The sequence below is a fragment of the Schistocerca americana genome, chromosome 2, assembly GCF_021461395.2.
Source record: "Schistocerca americana isolate TAMUIC-IGC-003095 chromosome 2, iqSchAmer2.1, whole genome shotgun sequence".
NCBI classification, from domain to species: Eukaryota; Metazoa; Arthropoda; class Insecta; order Orthoptera; family Acrididae; genus Schistocerca; species Schistocerca americana.
In genome coordinates, this window is record NC_060120.1 from 852,718,524 (window position 1) to 852,735,952 (window position 17,429).

General features: G+C 36.5%; 1 protein-coding gene across 1 annotated transcript in view; it reads right to left on the bottom strand.

The window, feature by feature from the left end:
- The window catches only part of LOC124594486 (NFX1-type zinc finger-containing protein 1-like), a 356,250-nt gene that overhangs the window by 131,600 nt on the left and 207,221 nt on the right, over nucleotides 1-17,429 (bottom strand). Inside the window, exons 23-28 of the mRNA XM_047132862.1 lie at nucleotides 15,386-15,553; nucleotides 11,657-11,803; nucleotides 11,079-11,151; nucleotides 10,648-10,740; nucleotides 10,304-10,500; nucleotides 9,381-9,546 (exon numbers count right to left, since the gene is read on the bottom strand). Coding sequence (XP_046988818.1) covers nucleotides 9,381-9,546; nucleotides 10,304-10,500; nucleotides 10,648-10,740; nucleotides 11,079-11,151; nucleotides 11,657-11,803; nucleotides 15,386-15,553 — 844 coding nt within the window. The remainder of the gene's footprint in view (nucleotides 1-9,380; nucleotides 9,547-10,303; nucleotides 10,501-10,647; nucleotides 10,741-11,078; nucleotides 11,152-11,656; nucleotides 11,804-15,385; nucleotides 15,554-17,429) is intronic.

Below are 17,429 nucleotides of genomic sequence, written 5' to 3' on the forward strand. Positions count from 1 at the left end.
CACAGGCTACAGATCAAAATAGAAAAACTGAGAAAAGACATCGGACAACTAACACAATTTATAAGAAATGAAATCTCGGAAAAAAAACGAAAAAGGTTAGGTAAAATCTCACAACAAGAAGCGACAGAGCAATTAGACGAAAAGAAGCAGAAATTACAAGCATTCGCCAAACGACTCAGAAGATACAAAAAAAGTGAAAATAGAAGGAAACAAAACCAAACATTCAACACAAACCAAAAGAAATTTTACCAGACAATAGATAACACACACATTGAAATAAACAATCCACCAAACATAACAGACATGGAACACTTCTGGAGCAACATATGGTCAAACCCGGTACAACATAACAGGCATGCACGGTGGATACAAGCAGAAACAGACACATACAAGATGATACAACAAATGCCTGAAGTGACAATTTTGCAACATGAAGTCACCCAAGCAATTAATTCTACTCACAATTGGAAAGCCCCTGGAAATGATAAAATAGCAAATTTCTGGTTAAAGAAGTTCACCGCAACACATTCACATCTAACTAAATTATTTAACAGTTACATTGCAGACCCATACACATTCCCTGATACACTTACACATGGAATAACTTATCTGAAACCTAAAGATCAAGCAGACACAGCGAACCCAGCTAAATATCGCCCCATAACATGCCTACCAACAATATACAAAATATTAACTTCAGTCATTAAACAGAAACTAGTGACACATACAACACAGAACAAAATTATAAATGAAGAACAAAAAGGCTGTTGCAAAGGAGCACGAGGATGTAAAGAGCAACTGATAATAGATGCAGAGGTGACATATCAAGCTAAAACTAAACAAAGGTCGCTACACTACGCATACATCGATTACCAAAAAGCTTTTGATAGTGTACCCCACTCATGGTTACTACAAATATTGGAAATATATAAAGTAGATCTTAAATTGATACAGTTCCTAAACATAGTAATGAAAAACTGGAAAACTACACTTAATATCCAAACAAATTCAAATAATATCACATCACAGCCAATACAGATTAAGCGTGGAATATACCAAGGAGATTCATTAAGTCCTTTCTGGTTCTGCCTTGCTCTGAACCCACTATCCAACATGCTAAATAATACAAATTATGGTTACAATATTACTGGAACATACCCACACAAAATCACACATTTGCTATACATGGATGATCTAAAACTACTGGCAGCAACAAATCAACAACTCAACCAATTACTAAAGATAACAGAAGTATTTAGCAATGATATAAATATGGCTTTTGGAACAGACAAATGTAAGAAAAATAGCATAGTCAAGGGAAAACACACTAAACAAGAAGATTACATATTGGATAACCACAGCGACTGCATAGAAGCGATGGAAAAAACAGATGCCTATAAATATCTAGGATACAGACAAAAAATAGGAATAGATGATAGAAATATTAAGGAAGAGCTAAAAGAAAAATATAGACAAAGACTAACAAAAATACTGAAAACAGAATTGACAGCAAGAAACAAGACAAAAGCTATAAATACCTATGCTATACCAATATTGACCTACTCATTTGGAGTAGTGAAATGGAGTAACACAGACCTAGAAGCACTCAATACACTTACACGATCACAATGCCACAAATATAGAATACATCACATACATTCAGCAACAGAAAGATTCACATTAAGCAGAAAGGAAGGAGGAAGGGGATTTATCGACATAAAAAACCTACATTATGGACAGGTAGACAATTTAAGAAAATTCTTTCTAGAACGAGCAGAAACTAGCAAAATACACAAAGCAATCACCCACATAAATACATCGGCTACACCACTACAATTTCATAACCACCTCTACAACCCTTTAGATCACATAACATCAACAGATACAAAGAAAGTAAATTGGAAAAAGAAAACACTACATGGCAAGCACCCGTATCATCTAACACAGCCACACATCGATCAAGACGCATCCAACACATGGCTAAAAAGAGGCAATATATACAGTGAGACAGAAGGATTCATGATTGCAATACAGGATCAAACAATAAACACCAGATATTACAGCAAGCATATTATTAAAGATCCCAATACCACAACAGATAAATGCAGACTTTGCAAACAACAAATAGAAACAGTAGATCACATCACAAGCAGATGTACAATACTAGCAAATACAGAATACCCCAGAAGACATGACAACGTCGCAAAAATAATACATCAACAGCTTGCCTAACAACATAAACTTTTAAAACAACACGTTCCTACATACAAGTATACACCACAAAATGTACTGGAGAATGATGAATACAAATTATACTGGAACAGAACCATTATAACAGATAAAACAACGCCACATAACAAACCTGACATCATACTCACCAATAAAAAGAAGAAATTAACACAACTAATTGAAATATCCATACCCAATACAGCAAATATACAGAAGAAAACAGGAGAAAAAATTGAAAAATACATCCAACTGGCTGAGGAAGTCAAGGACATGTGGCATCAGGATAAAGTTGACATTATACCAATTATACTTTCAACTACAGGAGTCATACCACGCAATATCCACCAGTACATCAATGCAATACAGCTACATCCAAACTTATATATACAACTTCAGAAATCCGTAATTATTGATACATGTTCAATTACCCGAAAGTTCCTAAACGCAATGTAGCATATACCGTACAGTTAAAACGAAGTGACGCTTGATCAAGGTCCGCGTCACTTTCATTCCGAACCAGACCTAAGGTCTGAGAAAGGAAACATAATAATAATAATAGTAAAAGAATAAAAGAAAAAATAGGCCTCCGGTATGTTCTGCCAGTCGTAAAAGGCTGAAAAGAACAAACCACTAATAGGGCTAACCCCCATTTTAGTGTGATTAGTTGGTTCAGGACAGAACTAATGAAGCCTCGGACAAGCGCTGTCGTGGTCGGGGACGATGCTTGAACCCTATGCCCGTCAACAATGGTAACGACACTGCTAGCCACACGGAAAATGACTTAAATCCAAATAGAGGTGTTTTGAAGGATATGCTCCCTGCAACCACTCTAGTAGGAAAACAAAGACAGAGGATGAGATGGTTAGATGAAGTTAACCGACACCTCATGTTCTGTTATTACCAAGCAACAAACTTAGGAACCAACACAACTGGATACAGATCACAAGTATACACAACATTTATTACCAGATACCCAGAATTAAAATTTTTAACAGAACAATGACTAGCTGATCAGATCCGTGTAATAATAAAAAATAACAGGATACCCCAGTCAGAATTAGAAAACATCAAACAAGTAAAACAAATACTGGAACAAAATAATGTGCAATCAGAAGAAGAAGAAAATACAGTAATGGACTCAAACATCCCAGAGCAAACAAACAAAGAACAATACGCATCAATTAAATAATCAGACGAAAACGAAATCTTAAGACGGCCACCAGAACAAGCACAAATAGAACACGAAGTGACACACATGTTAGATATAGAAGAAAAATTTTAGCCAACATATATAGAAAACAAAGACACAAATACAGACATTAGGCCATTCTTGCATAGACCACCAAATAACCCACAAGTCGAAACAATAATAACAACTATCAACACAATCATACACAGTAAAATAAATGAAAATACAACTATGAAAGAGTTACAACTACTGGTTTATATAGGAGCACTCACTACACTAATTATACACACTAGGCAGAGTTCAGAACAAACCAACACACAGAAAAAACCCACAAAACCAGCATGGCAACACAGGCTACAGATCAGAATAGAAAAACTGAGAAAAGACATGGACAACTAACACAATTTATAAGAAATGAAATATCGGACAAGAAATGAAAAAGGTTAGGTAAAATCTCACAACAAGAAGCGATAGAGCAATTAGATGAAAAGAAGCAGAAATTACAGGCATTGGCCAAACGACTTAGAAGATACAAAAAATGTGAAAATAGAAGGAATCAAAACCAAACATTCAACACAAACCAAAAGAAATTTTATCAGACAATAAATAACACACACATTAATATAGACAACCCACCAAACATAGCAGACATGGAACACTTCTGGAGCAACATATGGTGAAACCCAGTACAACATAACAGACGTGCACGGTGGGTACAAGCAGAAACAGACACATACAAGATGCCTGAAGTGATAATTTTGCAAGATGAAGTCACCCGAGCAATTAATTCTACGCATAATTGGAAAGCCCTTGGAAAATATAAAATAGCAAATTTATGGCTAAAGAAGTTCACCTCAACACATTCACATCTAACTAAATTATTTAACATATCTAAAAACAAAGATGATGTGACTTACCAAACGAAAGCACGGTTGATAGACACACAAACATACACACAAAATTCAAGCTTTCACAACCAACGGTTGCTTCATCAGGAAAGACGGAAGGAGAGGGAAAGACGAAAGGATGTGGGTTTTAAGGTAGAGGGTAAGGAGTCATTCCAATCCCGGGAGCGGAAAGACTTACCTTAGGGGGAAAAAAAGGACAGGTATACACTCGCGCGCACACACACACACACACACACACACATCCATCCGCACATACACAGACACAAGCAGACATTTCAGACATTTAACAGTTACATTGCAGACCCATACACATTCCCTGATACACTTACACATGGAATAACTTATCTGAAACCTAAAGATCAAGCAGACACAGCAAACCTAGCTAAATATCACCCCATAACATGCCTACCAACAATATATAAAATATTAACTTCAGTCATTACACAAAAATTAATGACACATACAACACAGAACAAAATTATAAATGAAGAACAAAAAGGCTGTTGCAAAGGAGCACGAGGATGTAAAGAGCAACTGATAATAGATGCAGAGGTGACATATCAAGCTAAAACTAAACAAAGGTCGCTACACTACGCATACATTGATTACCAAAAAGCTTTTGATAGCTACCCCACTCATGGTTACTACAAATATTGGAAATATACAAAGTAGATCCTAAATTAATACAGTTCCTAAACATAGTAATGAAAAATTGGAAAACCACAATTAATATCCAAACAATTTCAAATAATATAACATCACAGCCAATACAGATTAAGCATGGAATATACCAAGGAGACTCATTAAGTCCTTTCTGGTTCTGCCTTGCTCTGAAGCCACTATCCAACATGCTAAATACTACAAATTATGGATACAATATTACTGGAACATACCAACACAAAATTACACATTTGCTATACATGGATGATCTAAAACTACTGGCAGCAACAAATCAACAACTCAACCAATTACTAGAGATAACAGAAGTATTCAGCAATGATATAAATATGGCTTTTGGAACAGACAAATGTAAGAAAAATAGCATAGTCAAGGGAAAACACACTAAACAAGAAGATTACATATTGGATAACCACGACTGCATAGAAGCGATGGAAAAAACAGATGCCTATAAATATCTAGGATACAGACAAAAAATAGGAATAGATAATACAAATATTAAAGAAGAACTAAAGGAAAAATATAGACAAAGACTAACAAAAATACTGAAAACAGAATTGACAACAAGAAACAAGACAAAAGCTATAAATACCTATGCTATACCAATATTGACCTACTCATTTGGAGTAGTGAAATGGAGTAACACAGACCTAGAAGCACTTAATACACTTACACGATCACAATGCCACAAATATAGAATACATCACATACATTCAGCAACAGAAAGATTTACATTAAGCAGAAAGGAAGGAGGAAGGGGATTTATCGACATAAAAAACCTACATTATGGATATCAATATAATAGAGGGAAACATTCCACGTGGGAAAAATTATATATAAAAACAAAGATGAGGTGACTTACCGAACGAAAGCGCTGGCAGGTCGATAGACACACAAACAAACACAAACATACACACAAAATTCAAGCTTTCGCAACAAACTGTTGCCTCATCAGGAAAGAGAGAAGGAGAGAGAAAGACGAAAGGATGTGGGTTTTAAAACATTTTAAAACCCACATCCTTTCGTCTTTCCCTCTCCTTCTCTCTTTCCTGATGAGGCAACAGGTTGTTGCGAAAGCTTGAATTTTGTGTGTATGTTTGTGTTTGTTTGTGTGTCTATCGACCTACATTATGGATAGGCAGACAATTTAAGGAAATCTTTATAGAACGAGCAGAAACTACCAAAATACACAGAGCAATCACTCATATAAATGCATCGGCTACACCATTGCAATTTCATAACCACTTCTACAACCCTTTAGATCACTTAACATCAACAGATACGAAGAAAGTAAATAGGAAAAAGGAAACACTACATGGCAAGCACCCGTATCATCTAACACAGCCACACATTGATCAAGACGCATCCAACACATGGCTAAGAAAAGGCAATATATACAGTGAGACAGAAGGATTCATGATTGCAATGCAGGATCAAACAATAAACACCAGATATTACAGCAAGCATATTATTAAAGATCCCAATACCACAACAGATAAATGCAGACTTTGCAAACAACAAATAGAAACAGTAGATCACGTCACAAGTGGATGCACAATACTAGCAAATACAGAATACCCCAGAAGACATGACAATGTAGCAAAAATAATACATCAACAACTTGCCATACAACATAAACTAATAAAACAACAGGTTCCCACATACAAGTATGCACTACAAAATGTACTGGAAAATAATGAATACAAATTATACTGGAACAGAACCATTATAACAGATAAAACAACACCACATAACAAACCTGACATCATACTAACCAATAAAAAGAAGAAATTACACAACTAATCGAAATATCCATACCCAATACAACAAATATACAGAAGAAAACGGGAGAAAAAATTGAAAAATACATCCAACTGGGTGAGGAAGTCAAACACATGTGGCACCAGGATAAAGTTGACATCATACCAATTATACTATCAACTACAGGAGTCATACCACACAATATCCACCAGTAGATCAACGCAATACAGCTACATCTAAACGTATATATACAACTACAGAAATCTGTAATCATTGATACATGTTCAATTACCCGAAAGTTCCTAAATGCAATGTAACATATACCGTACAGTTAAAAAGGAAGTCACACATGATCAAGGTCCGCGTCACTTTCCATTTTTAGCCAGATGTAACGTCTGAGAAAGGAAAGAAATAATAATAATAATTGTTACAGCATGACTAAAAGAAGGGATCGGTTTAGAACTCATCCAGAGGCATCAAGGGGTCATAAATATTGTAATGGATGGAAGTGTGGCGAGTAAAAATTGTAGAGGGACACCAATGCTGGAATCCAGGACACAGGTTCAAATAGATGTGGAATGCAGTATTTACAGAGGAGAGAAGTGCCTCATACAAGTGTGGATAACTGCTTCAAACCAGTCTAAAGTCTGAACACCACCACCAAAACAACAACATCAACTGGCCACAAACAGGATTATGGCACACAATGTTCATAATGATGTATGTGTTCTGTATCTCCTGTCAGATTTATTTTTAAATGGCAAAAACAGTAACTGTCCTCAACTTCTGTCGACTGGTAGGATAACTTTTTTCACAATTTGGAAAATTTATTCTTAAATAAACTGCATTATTAATGGTCATCAGTTATATATCAAATCTTACCACATGAAAATCTGTGTATTACAAAACAACTGTTAGTTATTGACACTGAGCTGACTGATTCTTCATATAACCAATTATCAACTCTGTTTTGTGGGAAAGGGAGTACTGCTGGGAAGCTATCAGCTTAATGGAACAAATCTATGCTCACATACAACAAATCTACTCTGTCAAAGTCTAATAAAGTCAGTTTTAATGGCTTCAAAGAATCGCCTCATGTACCCACAATTCAGTAAGTTGTTACAACCAACAGTTGTAAGAATGTGATATTTATTACCTTTTTTAGGTTGCAAGATGTAAAACACTTGATATGATAAGTTACAAACTCTGTAGCTTATCAATATATTAAATATGCAAAAGAGATAATAAATATTAAATCCTTGAAGATACTGGCTGTAGCAACTCACTGTACTGTGGGTATATGAGGTGTCACTTTTAAGCCACTGACAGCCTTAACGGGCTCTGGCAGAGTGAATTTGTTGTAAGCAAGCATATCATTGTTCCTCTTGACGGAATACTTTAGAACAGTGATGCATTCTGTCTGCAATTCAGATTTAAGAGTTCTCTAACATTATATCAAAAGTATTTTGACATGTTCTATTTGAACTAATGTAGTGTATCTCTACTGTAATTTTACAAGTCAGTAGGTCTCTTATTTCTTGCATTGGCAAGGTTTAAGCAATTGTGCAGAAAGTGCCTTGCTTTTCAACATTATTTCACTTGGTCGGCACATAGATCGCCCTGAAGTAACTTTTTTTGGTACTGTTGTGATCCAAGATCTTCGAAATATACAAAAACATTGCTACTGCCAATAGTGATAAGTGGACCATACACAAAGTTAATTTTAAAAGAGCTGGTGGCAATAATCAGCTACAAGTTCATACTTACCAAACCCAGACCCAGAAACAATTATTAGCCCCATAAGTTGTTCACCATTTAGCAACACTCATGGTAACATATGTAGCTTCATGATTTTATATATATATATATAATCTCCTTGCTGTGAGAGAGCGTGCATGAACCAGGTTTTAACAGATTCCTCTAAGCTGTTCTATTACCTTTGCTCAGTCATACATTTTTTCTGCTCTGAGGTACAAAAATACAGTTTGATGAAAAGAAATATTCACAGATTGAGTTATTGCACTGATCCATCAATACAATCTTTTTCTTCACTGCCATATGCCAAGAATAGTTCCCTCTCGTTAAAAGACAAAACTAGCTTTGATTTTGTTTTCTTTATCCTGTTATTTGATTAAAAGACTACAATTTTAGGAATCGGAATCGTTTATTGTAGGTGTGAGTTGGGTTGGGTTGGGTTGTTTCGGGGAGAAGACCAGTCAGTGAGGTCATCGGTCTTATCGGATTAGGGAAGGACTGTGAAGGAAGTCGGCCGTGCCCTTTCAAAGGAACCATCTCGGCATTTGCCTAGAGTGATTTAGGGAAATCACGGAAAACCTAAATCAGGATGGCCGGACACAGGATTGAACTGTCGTCCTCCCGAATGCGAATCCTGTGTGCTAGCCACTGCACCACCTCGCTCGATCGTAAGAGTGACACACTCCATGAAAATTACTTTAATGGGCCTACACAATATTCAACAGCAAAGTCTGCTAAATTTAATACTAATTCCTTCCAGAAACTGAGGTTCAATTCCACATTTTATTAAATATCATAGTTCTTGGTTTTCTATATTTATCATCAAACAGTAAAAAATATGGGCCACATAATAAACATACCCGTGTCCACATATTTGCAGACGACCACACTTTTCCTGGCATGGCAAATGTAAACGACCTTGATGGCATTTACCACAAGTCCCAGCACACATGTGTTCACATTCCAGGACTTCCCCACAAGGCATTTCACACCTCGATAACAACTTGGCACTGTATGGTGATAATCCTGAAATTAAAGTAATGATAATATCTGAGAAAATGAATCAAAAGAACAAAGAAACAACAAGACTTGGATGACAAGGTTGTGCAAATGAATTCATAGGACATTCACGAAACACTAAGAACTGAAATTTTGCGTTGTGGCTACATGAAAGCCATTGAGTAATGATTTAAAATATCCACAATGATTTTCCTTGTTAATCCGATTCTGCGCTGAGGTTGCTAATGCATGCCTGTGTGATGGCACTTGGCTCTGTGATAAGCTGGTTTGAATTCTGCTCATCGAAAATTTTCATTGGCAGTATTTTGTTGGCAAGTGGAGGAGCAGTATTGGCATAAAGTTCCTGATCGCAAGTCTTTGCATCAATGGTTTGGATTTAAATTCCAAATCTTTCCACATTATCTCATGAAGTGAGGCATGTGATATTGTTGATTGTGATCCATCTGTCAGATGGAGACATTAAGCTCAGTGGCCCCTTGGTGCTGTTTGAGAGAAGTAGGTTATGTGCTGGTACTGAATTTCACTCTCTCCCTTCGTTTCTTCCATAACAACGGTGCCCTGTACAAGCATTAATCACAGTCATCCATATGTTACAGGTACACACTTGACACTTTGTAATAAGTTTGAGGAAGGCAACAGCAAACCACCTCCGCAAGGACCTTATGTGAATCCATGATGCAGGATTCCAGCATCTGGTGCCCAATGCTTAATCCATGAGTATGTGACACTCTTTGGCTTCTGATTGTTCTACTTAACTGCATACCAAACAAGCCAATTAAAGTATCAAAATTCAGCAGGAAGAAAAAAATAGTAATGCTGTCATACAGGAAGTATGTGTCATAAGGACAGCATGTGGTTCTACAAACCAACAGGGGCAACCATACAGTAACAAATTTGTAACACCAGCCTTCATCTGCAATTTCCTCGTAAGTGGCCAATGAACTTTTCCCAGTTTTTACACTAAAATACTGCACACTTACAAATCTTAACAAAGGGTTGCATCTTTTGTTCTATGGATCCTATTAATGAATCATTCCAACTGTAAAAACAAAGCATAGCCCAAAAAATTCAGGAAGCTGAAATCATGAAAAGCTCCCCAAAAAATACTTTTTGGCATTTATAATAATGTCCAAACTGTTTCCTAACACATATTTGTTATACATATTAATCAAGATTCTAATGAAAATGCTTGTAGTAATACTGAAAACATAAGTTCATTTCTTACAATAATAACAAGAACAACAGGAATACTGTTGTTGCTAACTGGTTCTTTGTGTGTGTAATGGCTTTGTGACTACATGATGATGCGAGTTATTCATAAAAGTGTCTCATGTTCATTTCAACCACTGAAATATTTCGTATACAGGACACTGACAAAGCTTATGTAGTAGCTACTAATTACAAATAGCCCCCAAAGCACTCTTGTCAGACACAAACAGTAGTTTGTTAAATTGTTTTCTATATACAGCACAAGATAACATATTCTTTGAACATTCTCTGGTTTTACAAGGAAAATATTTTCACACATGATCCATTACTAATTTCCTTTTGCAAATTTGTTGAGATTTAAGCAACAGAGACTTTTTTTATAGGTTGGATTTGTATGACTACCTGTGTGGTACCAGATCCTCCACAAACACTTTTCAGAGAAATCCCGAATTTAATTTTGGTCACACAGTAGAGTAGAAATAAATACTGATGACCATAGCAGAGCCTTACATGCCTGAGTCCACCAAATACAACTGAAGTATGACACAACAGTGGTAGTCTGATAAATGATTTTTAAACATCAACAGCCATCCACTGAGTGTGCAACTCATTCCAAGGTGGAACTTTCGTTTTTATAGAGCTTTTGAAGTATTTCATGGTTATTTATTTAATTTTGTCAAGTTAGGTCAATATGTTATAGTGATGGCTGTCTTAAGAGTCTCCTGCTCATACAAAATAAACTGAGGTAGACCCAACTAATGTCTTGTTAATCAGCTGTAAAACTCAGGATCTTTAAATTATGTGAGAAAGATATGTGTTATGACTTAAGTCCTATGAATGTTTAACTTCCTTTCACCAGTTATTACAAATGGTGCTCTGATGTTGGTTGTTATCTGAATTTATGCACCTGCAGTTTGATCTGACGTGAGACTACAATGAATTTTCTGACGATTGAAATGGGAAGGGAATGTTAAAACCGTGAATGTTCCAGTTTGTGGTTGAAAGTTTGCACCATTAATGCCTTGCTGTCCACTGTCTGCTACAGTGCCTAGTACTGAAATTTACAACTTATGAACCTAGTTTTGGGAGTTGCACGGTTCACATTGGTAGCAGAGTTCTTATTATATGAGTGGGATCTTGTAATGTTTGTGCCATCCTCACGATAATGATAATCAGTTCACTTCTGGAAGCAGATCAAAGAAACCCCTAGGCATTCTGATGCATTACTGTCTTTATCTACAATCCATCACACTATTCAAAAGTACATTTTGTAATTTCATCTGACCATCCATCATCTGTTACGTTTTTGTCTCATTCTTTCCCTATTTTTTGAAACCCTGCAAAGAAGTTCCATATCTATCTGCCAGCCATTTGCCTGGTTACATGTCTCACCATCCACCATTTAAGTTTCATTACAGTCACAATTAAATGTAACAGTACAATTTGCTTTCTGATAATAGTGCTTTGTTTTCAGTATCTCATAGAACTTTGTATAATAAAACTCTCCACTGCTCATTAAGCAACACTCAATTTTGGAAGTTTTCACACATAAAGCCAATGTCTCCTTACAATGAGCAAACACTGCTAATATGTACTAATTATAAACTCTCCTTTTCAGACTAATTCATTCATTTACCATGTACAGTACATCCCATCAAGAAGGGGAAGCTTCAGGGATGTGGAATGAGTCAAAGAACTAATAAAAAAACTGTCACTATACTTAGTGCTATTCACACTTATGCTAATTGAATAAATCAGTAAGAAAGCTGCTACTGTGAAAAAACCTAATGTTGCATCAGTTTTATCCTAAGTAATATAACAACCTCTGCTACTTGGGGTGCAGCTAGAAGAACTTCTCCATCCCTGAATCTAGATATTTAGATAATGTGTAAAAAAAAAGTGCCTAATGAAGTCCATTTTTATTTTTATTATTTTTAACGGGTAGATTTTCCCAATTTCTTGCTTTATGTTAGACATGAGTCTGTGGAACATCTTACCACTCCATTCTCAACCTTGGACAAGGATACAAAATATACATGAAAATTATTTTTGTATCTTGTATTGTGACTGTATATATCACCGTTCGGGCCTGGTAGTTTAGTGGTAAAGTGCATGCCTGAAAGCTGAGAGGCATAGGATCTAATCCATGATGGATCAAAGATTTTTCAGTCCGCATTTTAACCTAGTCTTCGCCTTTCAACAAAGTGAGGGGTTACCAGAAACAACATATGTTTTGGAATCTCCAGTTGGATAAGTGGGGTAGCTTAGGGACATGCAAATTGCCAAAGTGGAGTCCAATAAAAGATTTGCACTAGGCCATTGAGCCACACGGAATTATTATCATTATAGCTGAAATTGACTTCTGTAATCAGTAACTCATACCATTAAGGAGAAAAACCAGTGCCAGAAAAAAAAAAAAAAAAAAAAACTAGTGCACCTGAAAGATGACATTGATTTTGATCTGATGAAGGCACATGCCACTTGGAGGATAACAGATGCAGAGTCCATGCAGGATAAGGTTGCCGATGCACAGTGACCAATTTTCATCCAAAGCACTTGGCGAGTTCATCATTTGTTCAGGAGGGGAGATCAACAATGTTTGCAACATTTTGGCCAATCAGCGACGACAGAATTGAAGAGCAAGCCCTGCAATCTTTCTCAAATGATTTTACAGATATTATTAGCTAAAAAAATTATTTTTGCATTACTTATAGTTTCAGATATCAGGTTCTTGATGATGTGACCATCACTTTGTTAACTGTCATAGTTACTGTGATATTTACATGTGAGTAAGACACTGAGAGAAATTTGAAAAATTTTGCAGTTAGTGCATATTACATAATATGTTACTGTGTATGAAATTTAGCTAATACATCAAATTTTTCTTTACACTTGGGTGGAGCTCTCCATCTGTCACCAAGCTCAAGAAAACTGATCTGCTGGTGTACACTCATTTGCGATCATGTGGGCTCATGAATCAGCCAAATTGAAATATCCACAACATTTCTCACATTTCATAAATGATTTGAGATATCAAAAAGAGATTTTGGAAAATGATAGCACACAAAGAGGAAAGCATTATGCCATATGTTTATTACGCAAAACTTCACTATCTAACGTGTTATTCCACTAACTATAGACTTTTTCAATGAAAGAATGTAATTTTAAAGGGCCATCAATAGCTGGTGAAATGAGAAATGCTAAGGGTTTGGGAACAACGTAAGTGAAGAAATTACATTAATTAAACAAACACTGTTTTTTAGCCTTGTTTCACAATTCATTATTAATGTTATTGCACAAGCTAGGTTTCGGTTTATAAGCCCATTTTCAAATACATTACTGATTCCTGATTCCCAAAGATGATAACGCACAATTAAACATGATGACAAAGCAAAGATAATCATCTCAACTCCTTAAGGTTATCAATCCATTGCTTAATGTACAATTACATCCATGACCATTTTTAACAAATTACAAACATTAGTGCACACTTACCAATTACACTACAATGATCGGGCTAAAGTTATTGTGCATCAGACAAGAGCTTTTTAAACATGATGGACTGGCGCCCAAAGTTTTGCTTCTATCCTGGGGCTGTGATCTCATCTAAAAGAGGTGAATAATTGAATTGGGTTTGCTCGTTTAATAATAGGTGTGGGATATACACATCTGTTTTTTAATTTCTAAAATTTCTAATTGGTTGAGTTTGGCCCTCTTTTCCTCTGTGCGTAGGACTTGTTCATCTATTGTGTATCTGTGGTTATTGTTCAGGGAACGTTCTGCAAAGGCTGAATCAGGCTTCTTCAATCTCCAAGCTTTTGTGGTGTTCTTTAAGCTTGGTGCAGATTACCCTCCCCGTCTGTCCAACGTAGCAAGACTAACACTATCGGCATGTGATTTTATAAACCCCACTTTTTGTGATAGCTGGTTGGTCGTCTTTTGCATTGAACAAGAAACTACGTATTGTCTGATGGACATAGAAAACCTCAGAGAAAGCCTTTGCCTTCAAGATGTTACTTATGCTATTTGATGTTTTCCCTATAAAATGTAATTTGCACCATTTCTTTTCCCATATGTCTTGTGTTTCTCATTGTGTACAGTAGGGACCTGGCTTGCTTCTTCTTACCCAAAATTTTATCAATGATGTTGGGGTCAAATTCACATAATAATGAATTCATCTTTAAATGTAATTATTTCATGTTCTCCACGTGCACTGTTGCAACAATAAATCTTGAGATAACTGAAAACCTCTAAGAGGGTGTACTAATTTCTTTCAGTTGTGCATATCAGGATATGAGTGTAAGAATGTCACGATCTTTAACATCTATGGTTACTGCACAGCTACAATGCTGCTGTCATGCAGCGTGTCGAACAACCTACTCTGTGATTTTGCAATGGACTCAGCTCCAATCGCAAACTGGGCTACTTTCAAGCCACACTAATCCAACCAGTTCGATTCATGTACCCTCTCTTTGGCCAAGATGTCATCTGTGATATGCACGAATTCATTCACTCCAGGCCTCATGCAGCCAGCTGCATTGCCTTACAACTCACCTACTGCGCATCAAGTTGTGCCATGTGTGGAGCCAAACTGCACTGCTGTTCTTCCTCTATGGATGTCACCATAGCAACCTACTGGACTGGGGGCTCATCTCATCATTTAGATCAACCAAAGCATGTGGTTCACCACTGTGGAAAGCATTTTTATTTCGAATGTCATCTGTGACAGCACAAAGTTCATGACACAGGTTACTCACTTGGTTGAGTACATGGATGCAATCAGCGATATCAGCCTTGCACCACCCTTGACCAATAAATACACAGCTATTAAAACAGAACTCCTCTACTGTCTCTTCTGAAGGTACAAGCATACGGAATAGGTTCACAGATATGTGAGTGGCTCAAAGACTTTTTAAGGAGTACGTTGTCCTTGACGGCGAGAGTTCACCAGAGACAAGGGTGTCATCAGGAGTGCCCCAGGGAAGTGTGATAGGACCAATGTTGTTCTCTTTATACACAAATGATTTGGCAGATGGGGTGGGCAGCAATTTGCAGTTGTCTGCTGATAATGCTGTGGTGTACTCTAAGGTGTTGAAGTTGTGTGACTATAGAAGGATACAAGATGACTAACACAAAATTTCTAGTAGGTGTGATGTATGGCAGCTAGCTCTAAATGTAGAAAAATGTAAGTTAATGCAGATGAATGGGAAAAACAAAGCCATAATGTTTGGATACAGCATTAGTAGTGTCCTGCATGACACAGTCACATTGTTTAAATATCTGTATGCAAAGCAATATGAAATGAAAGAAGCATTTCATGACTGTGGTAGGGAAGGTGAAAACTTTGTTTTTTTGGGAAAAGTTTAGGAAAGTGTGGTTCATCTGTAAAGGAGCTTGCATATAGGACAGGATCCATACCAAATCAGATTATAGGAAAACATTGAAACAATTTAGAGGTGGGCTGCTAGATTTGTACATGAGTGTTACAGAGATGCTTCAGGAACTGAAATGGGAATCTCTTGAGGGTAGGCAATCTTGTATTCGAGGAGCAGTACTGAGACAATTTAGAGAGCCAGCATTTAAAGCTGACTGACTTGTTCAGGTTGTGCCAGAGCAATGTGCTGTGCACTTGCTGCTGTTAGATCGTTTCATTTTTCAGTGTTTTCTGCTGGCTTAAGCTGTTATTATGGCCTAGAGTATCTTTTTCTGATGTTTGCATGTCAGCTACAGCACCTTTTCTAGTTAAATAGCACATATGACATGTGAAGTTGTCACAATATTTCTCTGCTGTGAAGATGATCAATGCTTGAAACTGGTTGTGAATAAACATATTGTAAGACAGCACAGTGTGTGCCCTGCACTTCTCCAAGTGTTAGCATTTACTTAGACACTGAAGGGACATCATTTAGTTCCAATATGATGCCTGTATAGGAGTTTAAACTGACTGTAAATCACTCTCTGGACATGTATGTTATGAGTAAGTGGATGAAGAACAAAACCACAGTAGTTTAATAAGAAAATTTGGAAAATGCTGAAAAGATAAAGGCCAGGTGTGAGCAGGACTCACACCCTGAGGGTTCCCCACAAACTTAATTATTTATACAAACAGTTCATCCATTCTGTGAATTGAGAATCCTATCGAGTTTTGCCTGTTATAAGCACTGGTGCTCACAAGATATTCATCCCCCACGGATTTCAAGGCTTTTGAGAATGTTTTAACTTCAAGTTTGAAGTCAGATAACAAATGACATTGACAGAATTACAAATTAACATTTTTTCCCTTTTCTTGTGATTTGAAACCTGGTTTACTGCCAAATTTCAAGTTTCTAGGCCAACAGTAAGTGCCCTATATGCTTTAATGAGTGAGTTTGCGAGTATCAAACTACATGACATAAATGCACAATAGCACTGATTTACATGCTTAACTTTTTTACACACCAAAGAACCATAGACCTCAGTAGGTGACATAAATTTCAACTTCATCTTAGAAGCTTACATTTAATACATTGCCAAGGGACTATATACTTTAGTATGTGACATTCAGTTCAACTTGATATGTCTATCTGTTCCTGGAAAAAGGGGGGGGGGAGGGTTATGGCTTAACAGACTGATAACAAATGACAGAAAACATTTTTAATTACAGATTCACAAGGTTTGGATTTTTTACTTTACTTGAGCAG